Source organism: Podarcis liolepis (genome assembly GCF_965112155.1).
Source record: "Podarcis liolepis genome assembly, chromosome: 1".
NCBI lineage: Eukaryota > Metazoa > Chordata > Lepidosauria > Squamata > Lacertidae > Podarcis > Podarcis liolepis.
The window spans coordinates 30,681,425-30,697,825 of record NC_139554.1 but is presented as its reverse complement, the minus strand read 5'-3'; the positions used below and the strand labels follow the sequence as shown (position 1 = coordinate 30,697,825).

At 43.0% G+C, this 16,401-nt stretch overlaps 1 protein-coding gene across 2 annotated transcripts in view; it reads left to right on the top strand.

Annotated features, from left to right (window-relative positions):
- Positions 1-474: 474 nt before the first annotated feature.
- Positions 475-16,401, top strand: part of ESRRB (estrogen related receptor beta) — a 155,073-nt gene continuing 139,146 nt past the window's right edge. For both annotated transcript variants that reach the window (XM_083502712.1, XM_083502713.1), the window contains exon 1: positions 475-762. In XM_083502712.1, coding sequence (XP_083358838.1) covers positions 761-762 — 2 coding nt within the window. In that variant the 5' untranslated portion in view covers positions 475-760. The remainder of the gene's footprint in view (positions 763-16,401) is intronic.

Genomic DNA, 16,401 nt, shown 5'->3' with positions numbered 1-16,401 from the left:
GGAACAAAATAACGGAATCCGTAAAAGTTTTTCCAAAAGCAAAGGATGCCGAACCGAGGCTAGAAAACGCTTTAGGCTGGGAAATCTTTTATGAGGAGAAAATGTTAGCAATACCCTGGCTGTGTTTTCTGAGCTGGTGCTCTGGAAAGAGAAAACCTCTCGTCTTTGGTCGTGCAAAGCATCCTGCCTTACTTTGGCAGGACCAGGTATCTATCTCAAGACAGTTCTGGGAAAAGAAACTTTTCAGAGCTGGGCCTGGAATTGGTACGCACACAATTTGGAAAGCGTACGCCGACTGTATCTGGGGCCTTAGCCTGAGACTTAGAGGACTCTGATATTGGCTGGTCCTTTTGTGTTATTCATATATTGGATTTTGTTCTTTTCGCTTCCCTTGTTTCAAGTTGCTGTAACGCTGCTGCGGAAGCAATTGCTGCACACTCTCCCTTTGCTGTGCCTATGGGTGGCTACGGGGCGTCCTCCCTGTATGCATTGTGGAGCAGCTTTTGCTGCTATGCCTAAGACCTGCTTATTTTTTTTCCCTTGTCAGCTGCCTGTTATATCAATCACGGAGCTGGAATCTATTTATAGGTTGGGACTCAGAGTACTGTGTCCTTAGTCACAAAGAGACACAGAGACGCAGAGGGGACTCCCGGCTAGTGCGAGCGGAACCAAAAGATATTTAATCAGCAATTAGAAACACCTGGGAAGGGGGCAAAGGAAATCCTACCCTGGCCCTGAGGTTCACCTCTCAACCTGAATCATGTAAGTACCTAATTTCCCACCTTTTATTGGGGGAATTGGCTCCCCCTTCCCTTGCATCAGTCCTTTTATTTGGACTTGAAATTATGGGAGCACGTATTTTAGCTGAACTAAAATGTGTGTGTGTGTGAAGTCTGTTTTCACATTTTTTGAGGAAGGCTGGCAAGTTTATTTCGGCACGGGAAACAAATGCCATTTAATCATGAGGTGTTTTTCATCCCAAAGCAAACAAATGAAAGTTTGTGCTAGATAGTATTGTTTAGAGAGTGCAAAGAGTTGTAACACTGCTGCTGCAAGAAAGCCAGCGCACAACAGCGTAACTCTGTTTAAGGGCTTGTCAAGGTGAGAGTTCTTCTGTGCTCCTAGCACTGATATCAGGTCTGAATATAGGGAAAGTTCAACAACACAGACATATTTTTTTTGCACCTAAAACTATTCACGGGAAACTTTGGTACAAGTGTTCATTAATGCACCCATGTGGAAAAAAGGGTATTATGGAATGCTTTTTGCCTCTGAGATTTCAGTGTGTGTGTGTTTAAAAAATGTTACCTAGTTAGTATAGAATGTCTCGACTGTGACCAAAGAAACACAGATGACTTGGGGAAGACAGTTTAGTGATATCGGTGTCAGTCTGGTCAATGCCTTGTATTTATGATTAGTATTTAGAAGCTAGCCTTGAGGCATTCCACAGACAAAAACACCCCTTTGCAGCTTGTCTCTAGTAATAGCAAAAATGTGGATTATCATAAACTGTAAAAAGTGCTAAGAAAATCAGTAATTAGTATTTGTTCTTCATGCAATTTTGGGTTTTATTTTGGCAAACCAATGAGTATATTATTGTATAGTTCCAGTGCAGAAATTTGTCATTTTGGTCCTAAACAAAATTCTTTATTAATGCATCTTCTTAGTTGTTCCTTTTAATATCATCTTCCCCACCTCATAAAGATTATACCGTTTAGCTTCTCAGTCTTTTATTTTGTCTTACTTTAAAATGATCTCAAAAATTGATCTGGCAACTTTTTGTTGAGAGAATTGAGTTAATGTTTTGAATTTAGTTCCATGAAATGAATTACAGTTGTAAAATACATTTGAGAAAAATTATTTTCTTTACTTTAAGCGTAGAGATGGTTTGCATAAAATGTAATGAAATGATTGATAGTAGTTATTATGTGGTTAGATGAGGGGAATCTGTTTTGAAAGCAATCTTTTTGAGTGAATGTATACCACAAAGCTGTTTCCTTTTGCTGTACAAAAGTTACACAATTTGCAAAATTCTGTAGCTTACAAATGCATTTTATAGTTTGGTGTAAGAAAAAGCAAACATGTTCCTGAAAAGTTTGTGACCGGCAGCATAAAACCCTCCGGTTGTTGGCACAATCAAATGGGGTAAATGTAACTTCTGATTTAATGTAATGGAACACAAGTTCAAAATGTTTCCGATGACCATTTAAACTCAAGATGTATTTGGAAAAGAATTCCTCTGAAAACAAGCAAGACAGCAACTTCATAAAATACTTAATTTGCATTTGTTGTAACTTTTGTGCTTAGAAATCAAATGACTTTGCTCTCTGTAAATCTAGTTTATGTTGGCTTTACATTAAGTCCATGCATTCCTTCCTTGTTTTCTGTATTTCATTCTTCAGTTGTGTGAGCAGAGGCCAGATTTTCCATGAAAACTAATGTATTAGATCCTCTTGCAAATTAGTGGAGAAAGGAGTGGTTTTGCATTCTCAATAAATGCACAAATTATACCCCAGTACCCCTTTATGTGCCCTTAGTCCCATTACAGTCAATATTTTTATGGACTAGTGTACATTTAGCAGGTTTAGAATTGTAACCCTGATCTCTTTCCCACAAAACATTCAAACTTCTATGATGCCTCTTTTCATCACATGCTTGCAAACATCCATTCTACTTCTCCTCCTCCTCTTTCCTTTTCTTCTTCAACATGTTTGGAATATGTATGAAAAGTAGTTGGATTTCCCCTATTTGTATCTGTGTGTTCCATCTTGTTTAGCCAAAATATATATCCCCCCCCCCCGCCGACCCAAACATCAGCTGCTGTTAGCAGAATATGGAATGCTCTTCTTTCCTATGTTTGGGTAGTTAGTTTATAGATAATGGGGGAACTCTGATATAGTAAGCGAAAGGTATGATGCTATTAATTTGTTCCTGCTTCTTTAACTTGCACCAGCAACACATCAGAATTTGTTTCTCAGATGAAGTCTTTTGGGATTTTTGAGAGAGGGCATACCATGCTCAGCCCTGTGTGACTTATCTATGCTTGCAAAGTTACAAGGGATGCTATGTTGTCTGACCACGTTACCACCACCCCCTTCTTCTTTTATTTTATTTCATCACTTCATAAATGCTGTGTGCCAAGTAGGCTCTTGTACAGGTGTGTGGAATGCATCTGCCAGGAATATATGCCTGGGAGCCTCAGGTGATGGAACTGATGCTTGGAAAGTGAGAAGAAACAACTAGTTTTACTTAAATTATAAACCATTCACATGATAAAATAAGTAAATAAGGCCTTACCAGCCCAGTTGTTGTTGGGTTTTGTTTTTTTTAAAGAGATTGTGCTTATTTAGTTTCCTTCTTTTATCTTTTCAGACTGACTTTTTATCATCTCTCAATTTCTACATTACATTATGCTCTCCATCTTTTTATCAACCCCTCCTTTTTCTTTTTCTGGAAAACACATTTCTTTCTGGCACAGAAAATAAACTCAGATTGCTGGTAGTTATGTTAATCTAATTCAATCCTCTGTGGGTTAGAAGTGAAATTCTAATAGTGGAGCTGTTGAGGTCTTTTTTGTTAATGGCTTGGGGATTACATTGAGTTAAAGGCTCATTTCCTAATCAAACAGAGAGGGAGAGAGTGACTCCGAATATTTATGAGTCTCCCAGCGCGAGTTAAACATTGAACTCCAAAAGCAGGATCTCAAGGCAGTGGAAAGAGTTAAACCCCCTCAGGGCTGCTGTGGAAAAAAAAATGAAACCAGTTAAGCCATTAGCATTTTCAACTGCTGTACAACTTCAGTTCTGTAGAAGGGGGTGGGGACGGTGAGGGAGAATAATCATCTGGCAGTGTTAAAATGGATGATGCCGTGAGATATTTAAAACAAAGTCAGGGGAGGCTTCCAAACAGTTTCCCTGCAGATGGGCAAAATGTTCATGGTATGAACTGTGAAAATCTGGCAGAAGCTACAAATAAACGATCATTTAAATGGTGAACGCATGAGAAGGAGGGTTGCTTCTCTGCTGGCTTTGAAATAGCTCTGCACTTCTTTTTCAAGGCACTCGTTTTGGTTATCATCTTTGACTTCTTGCCAACTCCCTTTTCATAAGCAATTGAACAGCTAGCCATAAATTGTGCTACTTTTGTAAGATGCACGTAATGTGTTACTTGAGGAGAATTTCACAACCACTTCAGCATGTGGTGGTTTGGTGATGAGTTGGCTTTCACAACGTGGACTGTGCTTGGTGGACATACAGCTGTATTCTACTGATCTTGCATGTTCATTGGACAACCCCTTCCTATCTATGATGCTGGGGTCTCTTGGGATCAGTAACAGCTGGAATCTCCCAGATTGTATCATTCCAGAAGTGCCAGTGTGACCAGTTTATAGAGCTGAACCTATGGGTTGGAATTAGACTGGTTGTTCTGTGAATAGAAGGACTGCTTCTGTTTGTGGAAGTGTGTCAGATTCCCCCCGAGAGAGGTTCCTGCTCTGATATCTGGATGCTTCCACAGGTAGAAGGCTTGTTGTTTAGTCGTTTAGTCGTGTCCGATTCTTCATGACCCCATGGACCAGAGCACGCCAGGCACTCCTGTTTTACACTGCCTCCCGCAGTTTGGTCAAACTCATGTTAGTAGCTTCGAGAACACTGTGCAGCCATCTCACCCTCTGTTGTCCCCTTCTCCTTGTGACCTCCATCTTTCCCAACATCAGGGTCTTTTCCAGGGAGTCTTCTCTTCTCATGAGGTGGCCAAAGTATTGGAGCCTCAGCTTCAGGATCTGTCCTTCCAGTGAGCACTCAGGGCTGATTTCCTTAAGAATGGATGGGTTTGATCTTCTTGCAGTTCATGGGACTCTCAAGAGTCTCCTTCAGCACCATAATTCAAAAGCATCAATTCTTCGGTGATCAGCTTTCTTTATGGTCCAGCTTTCACTTCTATACATCACTACTGGGAAAACCATAGAAGGCTATTTTCGCCAATTCCCTTTCTCTTCTGCAAACCCAAATGCTCCTCACACTATTCCTGAGGGTCCCCCAATACTCTGAAGCAGATTGAGGGCGAGCGTAGGGGGCTGCAAATCTGCAAACCTTTGGCCCTCCTATATGTAGACTCCAATTCCCATAATCCCTGAACAATGGCAATGCTGGCTTGGGCTGATGGCAGTTGAAGTCCCACAAGATCTAGAGTGCTACGAGGTCTCCATCCTTCTCTGGCCCCCTTTGCTGAGGTCTCAGAGCCCCTCCACATGTCCTTCTTATTGAGCATTCATGGTGATTTGTGTTCATGATGCTACTGGGACAGTTATCTATGACCCTACTTCCAATACCGTTTGCAGCTACAGAAGTTTCAGGGTGGATGTAATGCTTAATTTCCAATCAGTGAATTTCCCATAACATCCTCCTGAAATCCTGTAACTTTTTATATCACAAATGTTCCAGGTATATGTGTGTGTGTGTGTGTGTGTGTGTGTGTGTGTGTGTGTATACACACACACTAAATTTATATATTTAGGCGGTGACCATTTTAGGCACATCCACTTGATGTGTGATCACTGACACCTAATTCTGTTTGGACCTGGAAGAGAGCAGAAAGGGGGTGGAACAGGGTGCAATGGGGGCAGGGCATGCTTATGCATGTTCCACTGACATGTGTGGGGGCTGGGAACAGAGCCCCTGCGTGAAATGGTCACCATATGTATATGTATTTAGTCCCACTCTTGTTGCACTGTAGCGCAAGAGTGCCCCCCACCCCAAACAGCAATAAGACAATCACACTAAGAAAGCAATGTTGTGGGGACTTTGCCCCTGATGTGGTTCTACTCTTGATCACCACTTCCCCTATGCCGCCTCCTTCCAAAACAGATAGCAGGCAATCTGGATCAGAGACCACTGTTTTGGGGGAGGAGCCAGAATGTTAACACTCCCTCCTCCCTCTCACATACGGGTCATGTATTAGTGGGCAATGATAGAATTAAATATGGCTGTTAAGTCTCTTCACCGATGACTGAAACAGAAGCAGGTCACTTCAGTTCTCAATCTGGATTGGGCTCCTTGTACCTGCTATGTGCTTCAAGAAGAGTCACTCACACAACAGCTAATTCCGTCACTGAAATGCGGAAGCAAGACGTCGATCAAATCAATGCGTACCTCCTGTCACTGAATCTCAACATTACTAAGTGTTCACCAACAGATATTCTGAATTAATACCACCTTCCTAGTTTTCTTGCTATCTACGTGAGCAGCAGCCAATCCCCCTTAGTAGATCTCCTTGGACTCTTCTCTCACTAATTTCCCTGGTACTACACAGCATACTCTTTTTCTCTTGTTACTTCTATTCCTTTTTTTTGCAAGTGCAGGGATTTATTTTGGTGTTTGGTTGTAAAATTTCCTACAGTACTGTCTAGCAAAGCATGCTTTCCCCCACTCTGCAGCTGTGTATAAATGCAAATTGTGAAAAATATACCATAAAGGTGCACTCAAATGGTCTGCTGCTGGTGTTTATCTTGAGAAACACTCAAGCTGAAAAGATTCTATTTTTTTTTTAAATCTGATATTTCCTTCTTGAGAATTGAAGAAAGTAATATTTCCTGTTTTGAAATCTTACAGATCCTTTCAAATGGGTCCATGCTCTCATTTACTGAAAGATTATCCCTGAAATTGTTGTGTGTGTGTAGATATCTAACTGGAGTATAAGCTCTTAAGGCTTTTTTTTAAGTAGTGTATCACATGGAGCCCTACTAGCCTTGCAAGACGAAAATAATTCATTCCGCAAGTCTTTTCGTCTTGCGATGTTTTTCGTCTTGCGAAGCACGGTGTGTCGCAACTGCGCCTCTTCAAGCGGCTTTAAGAAAAAAGCACAAGACGTTTTCGTCTTGCGAAGCAAGCCCATAGGGAAATTCGTCTAGCGAAGCAACGCAAAACCGAAAAACCCTTTCGTCTAGCGAGTTTTTCGCCTTGTGAGGCATTCGTCTTGCGGGGCACCACTGTATTAAATCTATTACAAGTATGAATTTCTACACTTATAGCACAATCCTATGTTTACTTAAAAGGGAGTTCCAGTGAATTCAAGGGAGTTTACTCCCAGGCCAGTGTGTATAGGACTGCAAAGTAAGATATACTGTGCAGCAAAGCAACTCAGGATGATTGATGGGAGTGCCATTGGTCGTCCAGGTGTTGCAGGATTCCAGCTCCCATCAACCCCTGACAAGTGTGGACAATTGTCAGGGATTACAGTGGTACCTCGGGTTAAGTACTTAATTCATTCCGGAGGTCCATTCTTAACCTGAAACTGTTCTTAACCTGAAGCACCACTTTAGCTAATGGGGCCTCCTGCTGCTGCCGCACCGCCGGAGCACGATTTCTGTTCTTATCCTGAAATAAAGTTCTTAACCTGAAGCACTATTTCTGGGTTAGCGGAGTCTGTAATCTGAAGCGTTTGTAACCTGAAGCGTATGTAACCCGAGGTACCACTGTATTAGAGTTGCAGTCTAGAAACACCTGAAAGTCCACAGGTTTCCCACTCCTGTACTTTTAGGTCCAGTCCAAACACTAAGGCAAGTTGAATGTGCTAAACTTGGGCATATTTGCCTGTTGGCCATGTCTGCCAAACCTGTCCTAATGAGCCTTCTGTAGTAGCAGCTGGAACTTCAAATTATGCCCAACTTGCATCTCCTACTCCTTCCTGCCTTCCCCCCTGTGGTGTACGCCAAAATGTGTTGCAATATTGCATGTTGCGTTACACAGTCCCCACAAGTGGCAGTCAGTGAAGCGGAGTAAGGGTTGGGGAATCTTATCTTTCAATACACAAGGATAGCCCATCATACAATTCCCTTTGCGAAGCTGTTGTCTGCAGCGACTGTAATGGACAAAAGATGGAATTGCCATTTGGAAGCGACTCCTATCAGTTCTGTTGAAGCTCCCTGGAAGAGTCACAAAAACAGCAAAATGACGTTCGGGCAGAGGGGGCTGGGGATGAATTTTCACTTGGAAAGACCAAAGGACCCGGGGAAAAGAGCTTCCTCTTGGTTTCAATGTCACCTTCCTGTGTTGTCAGCATAATTCTGGTATCCCTTGAGCAACTTTATAGTCCAATGGCTTTTCCAGTAGCTTCAAGAAGCAAAAACACTTCCCTCTACTCTACTGAGCTTTCCATTTGTTAGAGTTTGTGCTTTGAGCCAGAGAGAGAGAGATGCAGCTTTAATGAAAATTCTGCAATTTATATATTTTTCTTCACAAGGCATGTATTTTCTTCATTACTATGGACTAGGTAAAGGGACCTCTGACCATTAGATCCAGTCGTGGCTGACTCTGGGGTTCCGGCGCTCATCTCGCTTTATTGGCCGAGGGAGCCGGCGTACAGCTTCCAGGTCATGTGGCCAGCATGACTAAGCCGCTTCTGGTGAACCAGAGCAGCGCACGGAAACGCCGTTTACCTTCCTGCCGGAGTGGTACCTATTTATCTACTTGCACTTTGACGTGCTTTCAAACTGCTAGGTTGGCAGGAGCAGGGACCGAGCAATGGGAGCTCACCCTGTCGCGGGGATTCGAACCACCGACCTTCTGATCGGCAAGTCCTGACTCTGTGGTTTAACCCACAGCGCCACCTGCGTCCCCTATGGACTAGATTACCAAGGTGTGAAAGAGGAAGCCTGCACTCACTTTCCTATAAGCCTAATGTTTCCATAAGGCTTCACACTCCAAGAGAGTCGTAGCCACAGTGCGTTTGTAATTTGAAGTCATCACACCCACTGCCTGCTTGGAATTTTGTTGAGTCATATGAACCTTACTTTGGAAGATCTCTATTATTTCTCTTCTTATCTCCTTGTTTCCTCGCTTTCTCCTGCACAAAGTTTTTAGTTTCTTCCCACTCCTGTCTGTTCATCGTCCAGATACTTTGGACTATATGTCCACCATCCCTAGCCAGCATTGCTGTGCTTACTGGGGTTGAGGGGAGTCATAATGAAAAATGTCTCAAGGGCACCAGGTTGGTGAAGACTGCTCTGTACTTCCAGCTTTTCCCTGTGCCTGGTTTTCTATCTCCATCATGTTTGAGTTAAACGTCTTTCTTACATGTGGTGATTTTTGCAGTTATTGTATAGTTGGAAATCAGAGCTGTTTCATTATTTATTTGTTGCATTGCTATCCCACATTTTATCTAAGGAGTTCAAGATGTTGTACATGATGCTCCCTCTTCCCATTTAATCCTCACAACAAGAGGCAGTGACTGGCCCAAAGTCACTCAGTGAGATTTATGGCCAAGTGGGGATTTGAACCCTGATCTCCCAAGTCTTAGTCGGACACCTAACCACTACGCTGCACTGGAGGGACCATATGCAAGAAGAGTTTGACAGGTAACCATGCACAGGATTGCAGTTGTGCCCCATAAACTTAATTAAGAGAGTTTATTTGTAGTTTGTTTGTTTTGAATGTCTATTGTTTTTAAGGTGGAATTTAAAAACAGTGTGTTCAAAAAGCACTTAATTCGTTCCGGAGGTCCGTACTTAGCTTAAAACTGTTCTTAACCTGAAGCACCACTTTTGCTAATGGGGCCTCCTGCTGCTGCCGCGCTGTCAGAGCACAATTTCTGTTCTCATCCTGAAGCAAAGTTTTTAACCTGAAGCACTATTTCTGGGTTAGCGGAGTCTGTAACCTGAAGAATATGTAACTTGAAGCGCATGTAACCCGAGGTACCACTGTATATAAAATCTGGATGGCATTACTCTGAATTTTGCTTGTGGGAATGGCACTTCACAATTGTTGAGAATTGCCCCCCAAATGTGTTCACACTCACCTATAGGATACTTGGTTAAGAATCTGAAGTGAAAAGCAAATTGCCACTCCTTTGAACCCCATCCATTGCTCAGAATCCAAGTTAGTGCACAGCATTCACCACTGGCTCAGAGACTACAACCATGCATTTACCAAACGAAGGCATCCATGATGCTATAACTGAATCAATTTCATATTCACCCTTCTGAATGAAGAAGAAAAAAACACACCTGCAAGTGAATGGACAGGAAGATAAAAATGTTCCCCAATTCTGCTGCTGAAACTTACTGATGTAAAAGTATCTGGCCTTTCACTATTCTTTTTAGTCTTATCATGTGCCATCTTGAGATGGTTTTAAAATTAAGCTTGTGTGTTCCTAATAGGGTTGCCACCTTTGGTTGGGCAAAATACAGGACAGATTGGGACAGGTTGAGGTGGGGATTGGGGGGCGGCACACACTCTCATGACATCAAATCCTCCCCCCTTTGTGGAGGGGGAAGGGTTCCCTGCATTTGGCCTCCCACCACCCTGAACACCCTGGCTCCGTTCCTCACCTTGGCTCATGTAGATGGGCAGGAGCCGGGGAGAACAACTGGCTCCCATGGGTGATGTGAGCCTCAGCTCCAGCCTCTCACACATGCTGGCATCCGAAGAGATTCAAGCGTGGAGGAGGGAGGAGGAGAGGTCCGGTTGGGGTGGCAGAGGGGGCCAAGTAGTGGCGGACCTGCACCATGCTAGACTGGCAGGCGGCAGCTGAGGTAGAGCACTAGTGAGAGGGAAGGAAGGAGAAAGCAAGGGAGGGAGAGGAGGTTGTCCTTTTCCCTTCTCTCTATTGTCGCTCAGGCCGGGCTTGTCAGCCACATCAACAGCAATGCAACCACCATTTTGGGCTGGCCAAGCTCGAATACGGGGGGAAAGGCACCCTGTTTGAAGTCCAAACAGGACAGGGGACACTTTTGTCCAAAAACAGGGCAATCCTGTTTTTCTAGGGACAAGTGGGGACCCTGAGCTTAATGACTTTAAGATCTGTAACTGAATGGCTAGGAAATTGAAGAAGAAGAAGAAGAAGAAGAAGAAGAAGAAGAAGAAGAAGAAGAAGAAGAAGAAGTGGAAGGAGGAGGAGGAGGAGGAGAAGGAGAAGAAGAGTTTGGATTTGATATCCTGCCTTTCACTCCCTTTAAGGAGTCTCAAAGCGGCTAATATTCTCCTTTCCCTTCCTCCCCCACAACAAACACTCTGTGAGGTGAGTGGGGCTGAGAGACTTCAGAGAAGTGTGACTGGCCCAAGGTCACCCAGCAGCTGCATGTGGAGGAGCAGAGACGTGAACCCGGTTCCCCAGATTATGAGACTACCGCTCTTAACCACTACAACACACTGGCTCTCTCACCACACTGAACTGACTGTATGTCCCCCGGACAGATTCTTGACTCATGCCTCTGAAGATGTAGGCTCTGTATCTTTCTAAAATAAATACATGTGTTTGATCTTCTGAGTGAGGAATAAGGAGAACGTCTGTGTGAGCTACCACCAGAATTGCCAATGCTTATCAGAATAAGCCTTACCATTCCTGTTTCTTCCTGTACACCAGACAGTAATTCTCATGCCTTCATAGGATAAAGACCTTTCTGTGGTCAATCATGGGATAAGGAAGGCTCAATCGTATGGCTCTTCGTCACAGAGATAAGCAGATATCTCAGGAGATTGATCTTAATGTTACAGCTAGTAAGTTCATTCAGAGAGCAACAATTAGAAAAAAAAATAATCAACGTGAAAGAAGTCTAAAAATGTGTGTAAGTGCAGGATTGTTTTGCAATATTGCATCATGACCATAAGGATCTGGTTGGCTAAAGTGAGAACAGGATGCTAGACTAAATGGGCTTTTGGATTCATCCAGAAGGGCTCTTCCTATATGCTGCTATGTTCCTAAGTGTACAAAGCTACTGGAATTTGGAAGGGCGTGTGTGAAGTGTGACCTGAGGTCTTTAGAGCTTTATAGAAGAAATTCAGCCATAGTATCTACAAGGGAAGACAGCCAAAGGAGGCTGTGGAGCACTGATATAATGGAGAGCAATACTTTTATTGAAGGAAGGTCTATGCTGTTTAATAGCGCTTTTACTAAGTGCTCATAACATCACATATATGTTTATTTGAATAATCACCACAGTTGTTCTGTGAGTAGCAACTTTTTATTTTTATTTTTTAGAAAAGCAAGACTTTTAGACTTAGGTGCACTTCCACATGACCATTTAGTGTGGACAGGGTGCTGCTCAATGCATGCAGTTTTTGTGAAGCTTTGTCAATGTGATGATGTCCTCATAAAAACTCTGCTTCATATTATTTCCCTATTTAGTGATTTTTTTAAAAAAAGCAAATCTGATAAGTATATCCCTTCCTCACGCTGCAGAAATGCTAAATCCAGATTTAATTGGGGGTGGGAAATATGGGACGGCATTTTGATGTGGATGCTGCAATTAACGTGTGAAGCCTGAGCAGCACCAAGTCCACAATAAATTGCTAAGCAAAAACGCCCTACGACAATGCTGCAAATCTACCCTATGGTTTCAATTCAGTTTTCAAACAGAGCAAAACACTGACCTTCCTGCACATGCCAGGGATCAGAGCATTCTGGGCCAGGATGCAGCCTAATGGTTCCACGGCAGAGCTTGGTAGCATTTGGGGGAACTTGCCAAACTAGTCATGAAACCATTACAGTGGACATTCGCTCTGGATTGTTCAGTTCCGAAAATAGTAATGGTTTAGACCACACGTATTAAAGAACTGCAATACTTTCAAAGCCCTTAATGTTATTGTGCAGAGGAGGTCTAAACTAAATTATAAGATTGCTAGTTTTCTTGACATTGTCCAGTTTTGGCCTGGGGAAAACTGATCAAATGGGAGATCAAGGCTTCATGAGCTTTGCCGCACGATCTCTCTCTCTCCCCCTTTCCTCCTCTCTTTTGCATCAGACATGCAGAGTTGTTATTCCTTACTTGCAGTATGCAGTTCACCATGTTATGCGTCTGTTGCAGCAATGTTGCATTTCTTAGCACCCAGGTGACAATATTTTGCAACAAATAATTTGCAAAGTTCTCCCCACCCTGCCCTATTATGCAGCCATAACTGTTGAGATTGTTTTGTTGAATGTGGCTGCATGGACCCTTGTCAGATAGTGCCTTGATGACAGCAGAAAAGATTTAACTCAATGTCCCACACATGTCTGCAGCATTTTGTGACATTGTCACCATCATTTGACAGCTCCCTGCTCCCTTGTAAGCACACTGTAGCCTTCTTTTAATTGACAAATAAAAGTAGGAAACAAGTCTCCCTGATTTCTATGACTGCCCAGAAAAAATAGAAAACCAACTCATCTCATATGTGGTCTTGCCCTTGATTCCTTTATCCAGTTCTGGAGCTCATATCTAGCAGTGTTTTTAAATGTTTACTTTAAACAAGAAAGTCACCCAGCAACATGACTTCCTCCACTCACAAGGCAAAGTTGTCTCCTCTGCAGCAAGTTCTCTGCTTCTTACCCATCATATCCCACAATGCGTCAGAGAGAGCACTACTAGGATTACTTTAAATAAATAGTAAACATGCTTATGTTGTCTGTAAGTGATAAACCCCTCCCAAGGCATCATACAATTAAAATACAACGCAGCACAACAATAACACCATTAAAAATAAACTATAAACGTTCTGCTTAAAAAATACTGAAATGCAACTGTATCAAAAGGCATCAGAAGAGCACATCTCAAGGATAAAACAAATAAAATTGCATGTCTTCAGCGGTTTCCTAAACACCTGAAGCGATGAGACCTTGTTGAGTTGTTTGGTTGTCCAAAAGGAAGACCAGTTGTGGCCAGACATCCTTTGCAGGATTATGTGCAGAAGACATCCTGTGAACCCTAGATAGAAGAAATGCTATTCAGCAGGAGTCGTGATGGGGATAGAAGCTGAGCTATGTGGGGGAGATGTATTTCAAGAGAATGTGGTTCAGGTTGATATTGTGTGCGTGTGTATGTGTGTGTGTGCATTTTGCACTGAAACAATAGGCACTGACCTATGCAAACACATGGCAAATTATAGCCTCCCCATAAACAAATTAGCATGCTTTAAAAGGTGAAAAGCTCTATAAAATTGTCTCCCCTATTGTTTATGGTGTGCGTGTGGATGCACTGCATTACGGAGGCATGCAAATTCCCCGATCCTTCCCCCACTTCCTGAAATGGACTCGGTGCTCTGTCCATTTTGCCATTGTTCCTGCCAGCCTGGTCCCAGCAGGGGTTCCCTAATTAGCAATCTCTTCATTTCCAATCAAAGCACAAAGCAGCCCCAAAAGCCTCTCTTTATGAGGGAGCTGAGCAGTGGCTGGGGACGCAGAGTGGGATAATTGCCTTCGCCACTGGCAGCAGTAAGCAGCCTGGCTAATTCATTATTGTAATAACTTTGCTTGTCCTTGGGGAGTGGGGCGGGCGGGGGGAGGGGTGGGCAGAGTGGGAGAAGTGAGCCAACCGGTGCTAGCTAAGGACATGGGGGAAAGTGGGAGCCCAGCCAGGGTTCAGGTGAGATGGGAATAATTAGCTAGGAATGGGAGACCATTCCAGGTGAGCTTTTGTTAACTTCCATTGTGAAACCCAACAGCAGCAGCAGCGACTGAGATCCAGAGGTTTAATATTAACAGGTTCCCTCTCCGACCTGTCAGGGCGCGTAATAATAGCCGTTGCCCCAGCATGAGCAGGATAATGAAGTTGAAGCTATGGCGAGAGAGCATTAAAATACATTGGGGCTGTGCTCAGATGCTCAGGCACTTTGCCAGAATTTTTAAAATGCTGATTTGCTGCCATCGCTGGGCATCTCTGCTTCTGGCAGAGAGAAAGCCATAACTCAGTGGAAGAGCTATCAGTGTGGGCAATGCATGGACCTGACTTTTGATAAGGCAGCTCCCTAGGAGTGGGAAGAAGTGTTATTCCATTGCAGGAAACTGTATTCCTAATGTTGATTATTTTGGCACCTGAGATAGAAAATACCACAAGTGCCTCACCCTGGGAGTTAAAATGCAACAGCAATAAACGAAAGAACTCTCGTGAAATCCAAAACCAGCTGCCTAAAATGGCTTCCCCGCTCTGCCTTGTGGTCGGATGGGCCCTGAAGGTCTCTGCTTCTTCTTTCTGCGACATGTTTCTCCAAGTACAACCATAGTCACTTGGGGCATCAGAGCTCAGATGAGGAGAAAAGCGCTTTGGTAAATAAGCTGCAGGGGAATTTATTTTTTGCACTACTCACCCTCAAGGAGTAACTCTAGGAAAACTAGTTGGAGATGACAAATGAGCGGTAAGGACAATTATTAGGTGAGCAGGTATTTAATTCATGCTGTATGGAACCTTCACATCCTGTTCTCTGAAGGCTGGAAGAGCAAAATGGGCTAGAAGGAAATATTTTGAGGAAGTACCCCTATCTACTCTTTAGTGTCCTTCCTGTCACTCAGGTGCTCCTTATGTTTTGATGATTAGAATCAAATCCCATCTCCCGAATTCTACACAATTGGGATAGTGTCATGTTTAAATCCATGGAACTGCCACCATCATGTCTACTTTGGCGTTGAATTGCACGGCGATGCTGTGGTTAGCTATAGTTTACCATTGGCCAGGTCTCCAGCTAATTTAATATTTCCTAAGGTTGGAATCAATGTGGGGAAAAGATCTGGTGAGGATGTCAGGCACCTGAGATGGTGAAGCCAACTAAGGGCAGGATCAGGTGATTTGGAGGGTGCATGGCTGACACCACTCCATGCCTTAGGAAGACTAGACCAGAAGAGACTGAGAACTATTCCTTTCAGTGCAAGGTAAAACATCTCCTTTGGCAAACGCAAACTTAAGTGCAAATGTTGTCTCTTCCTCCCCCGGGACTTATATACTTGGTGCTCAACATGGTTGATTGACTCAACCCGTCTGACCTTGAGCGCCCCCTTTTCGGTAGACTTTTCTCAATGTGTAGGGTGGGCATACTGTTTATTTTATTTCTTTAACAAAATTTATATGCCACTTTACTGTAGAAAAACTTCTAAGCAGTTTGCAAGAAATGTGAACATGATCAATAAAAACAGCTGAAAACAAGCAATGAAACACATTTGAAAAGAACCAAAAAAGAGATTAAACAACAACAACAACAACAACAACAACAACAACAACAACAACAACAACAACAACGTGTCTGGACATACTTGCCAAAAAGAATACAGTGAAGGTGCTTGCTTAATTAGGGCTGCCATACATCCAGGATTTCCTGGACATTACAGGGAATCTTTGATTTTGGGGTGTTTTTGTGAAAAACACAAAAAAACCACAACTCAACAATTTTGAGGGTTCCATTTTTAAAAAGCTGAACAATTTTGGGGTCTTCCTAAAATAAGTTCAACAGCTTTTGAATGTCCTGGTTTTTACTTTTTGAAATATGGCAACATTAGCTTAATGTCAGTAGGCAGGGATTTCCAAAGTGTAGGTGCTGCCACACTAAAACAATGATTTCCTACAAGTGTGGAATGAGTATTGTGTGGCCAGTGTTCAAGAACTGACCTGGAGAGCTTGAGGCCTGCTGGGTATTTCAAAGTCTCTTCTGATGAATAAACTAGGTA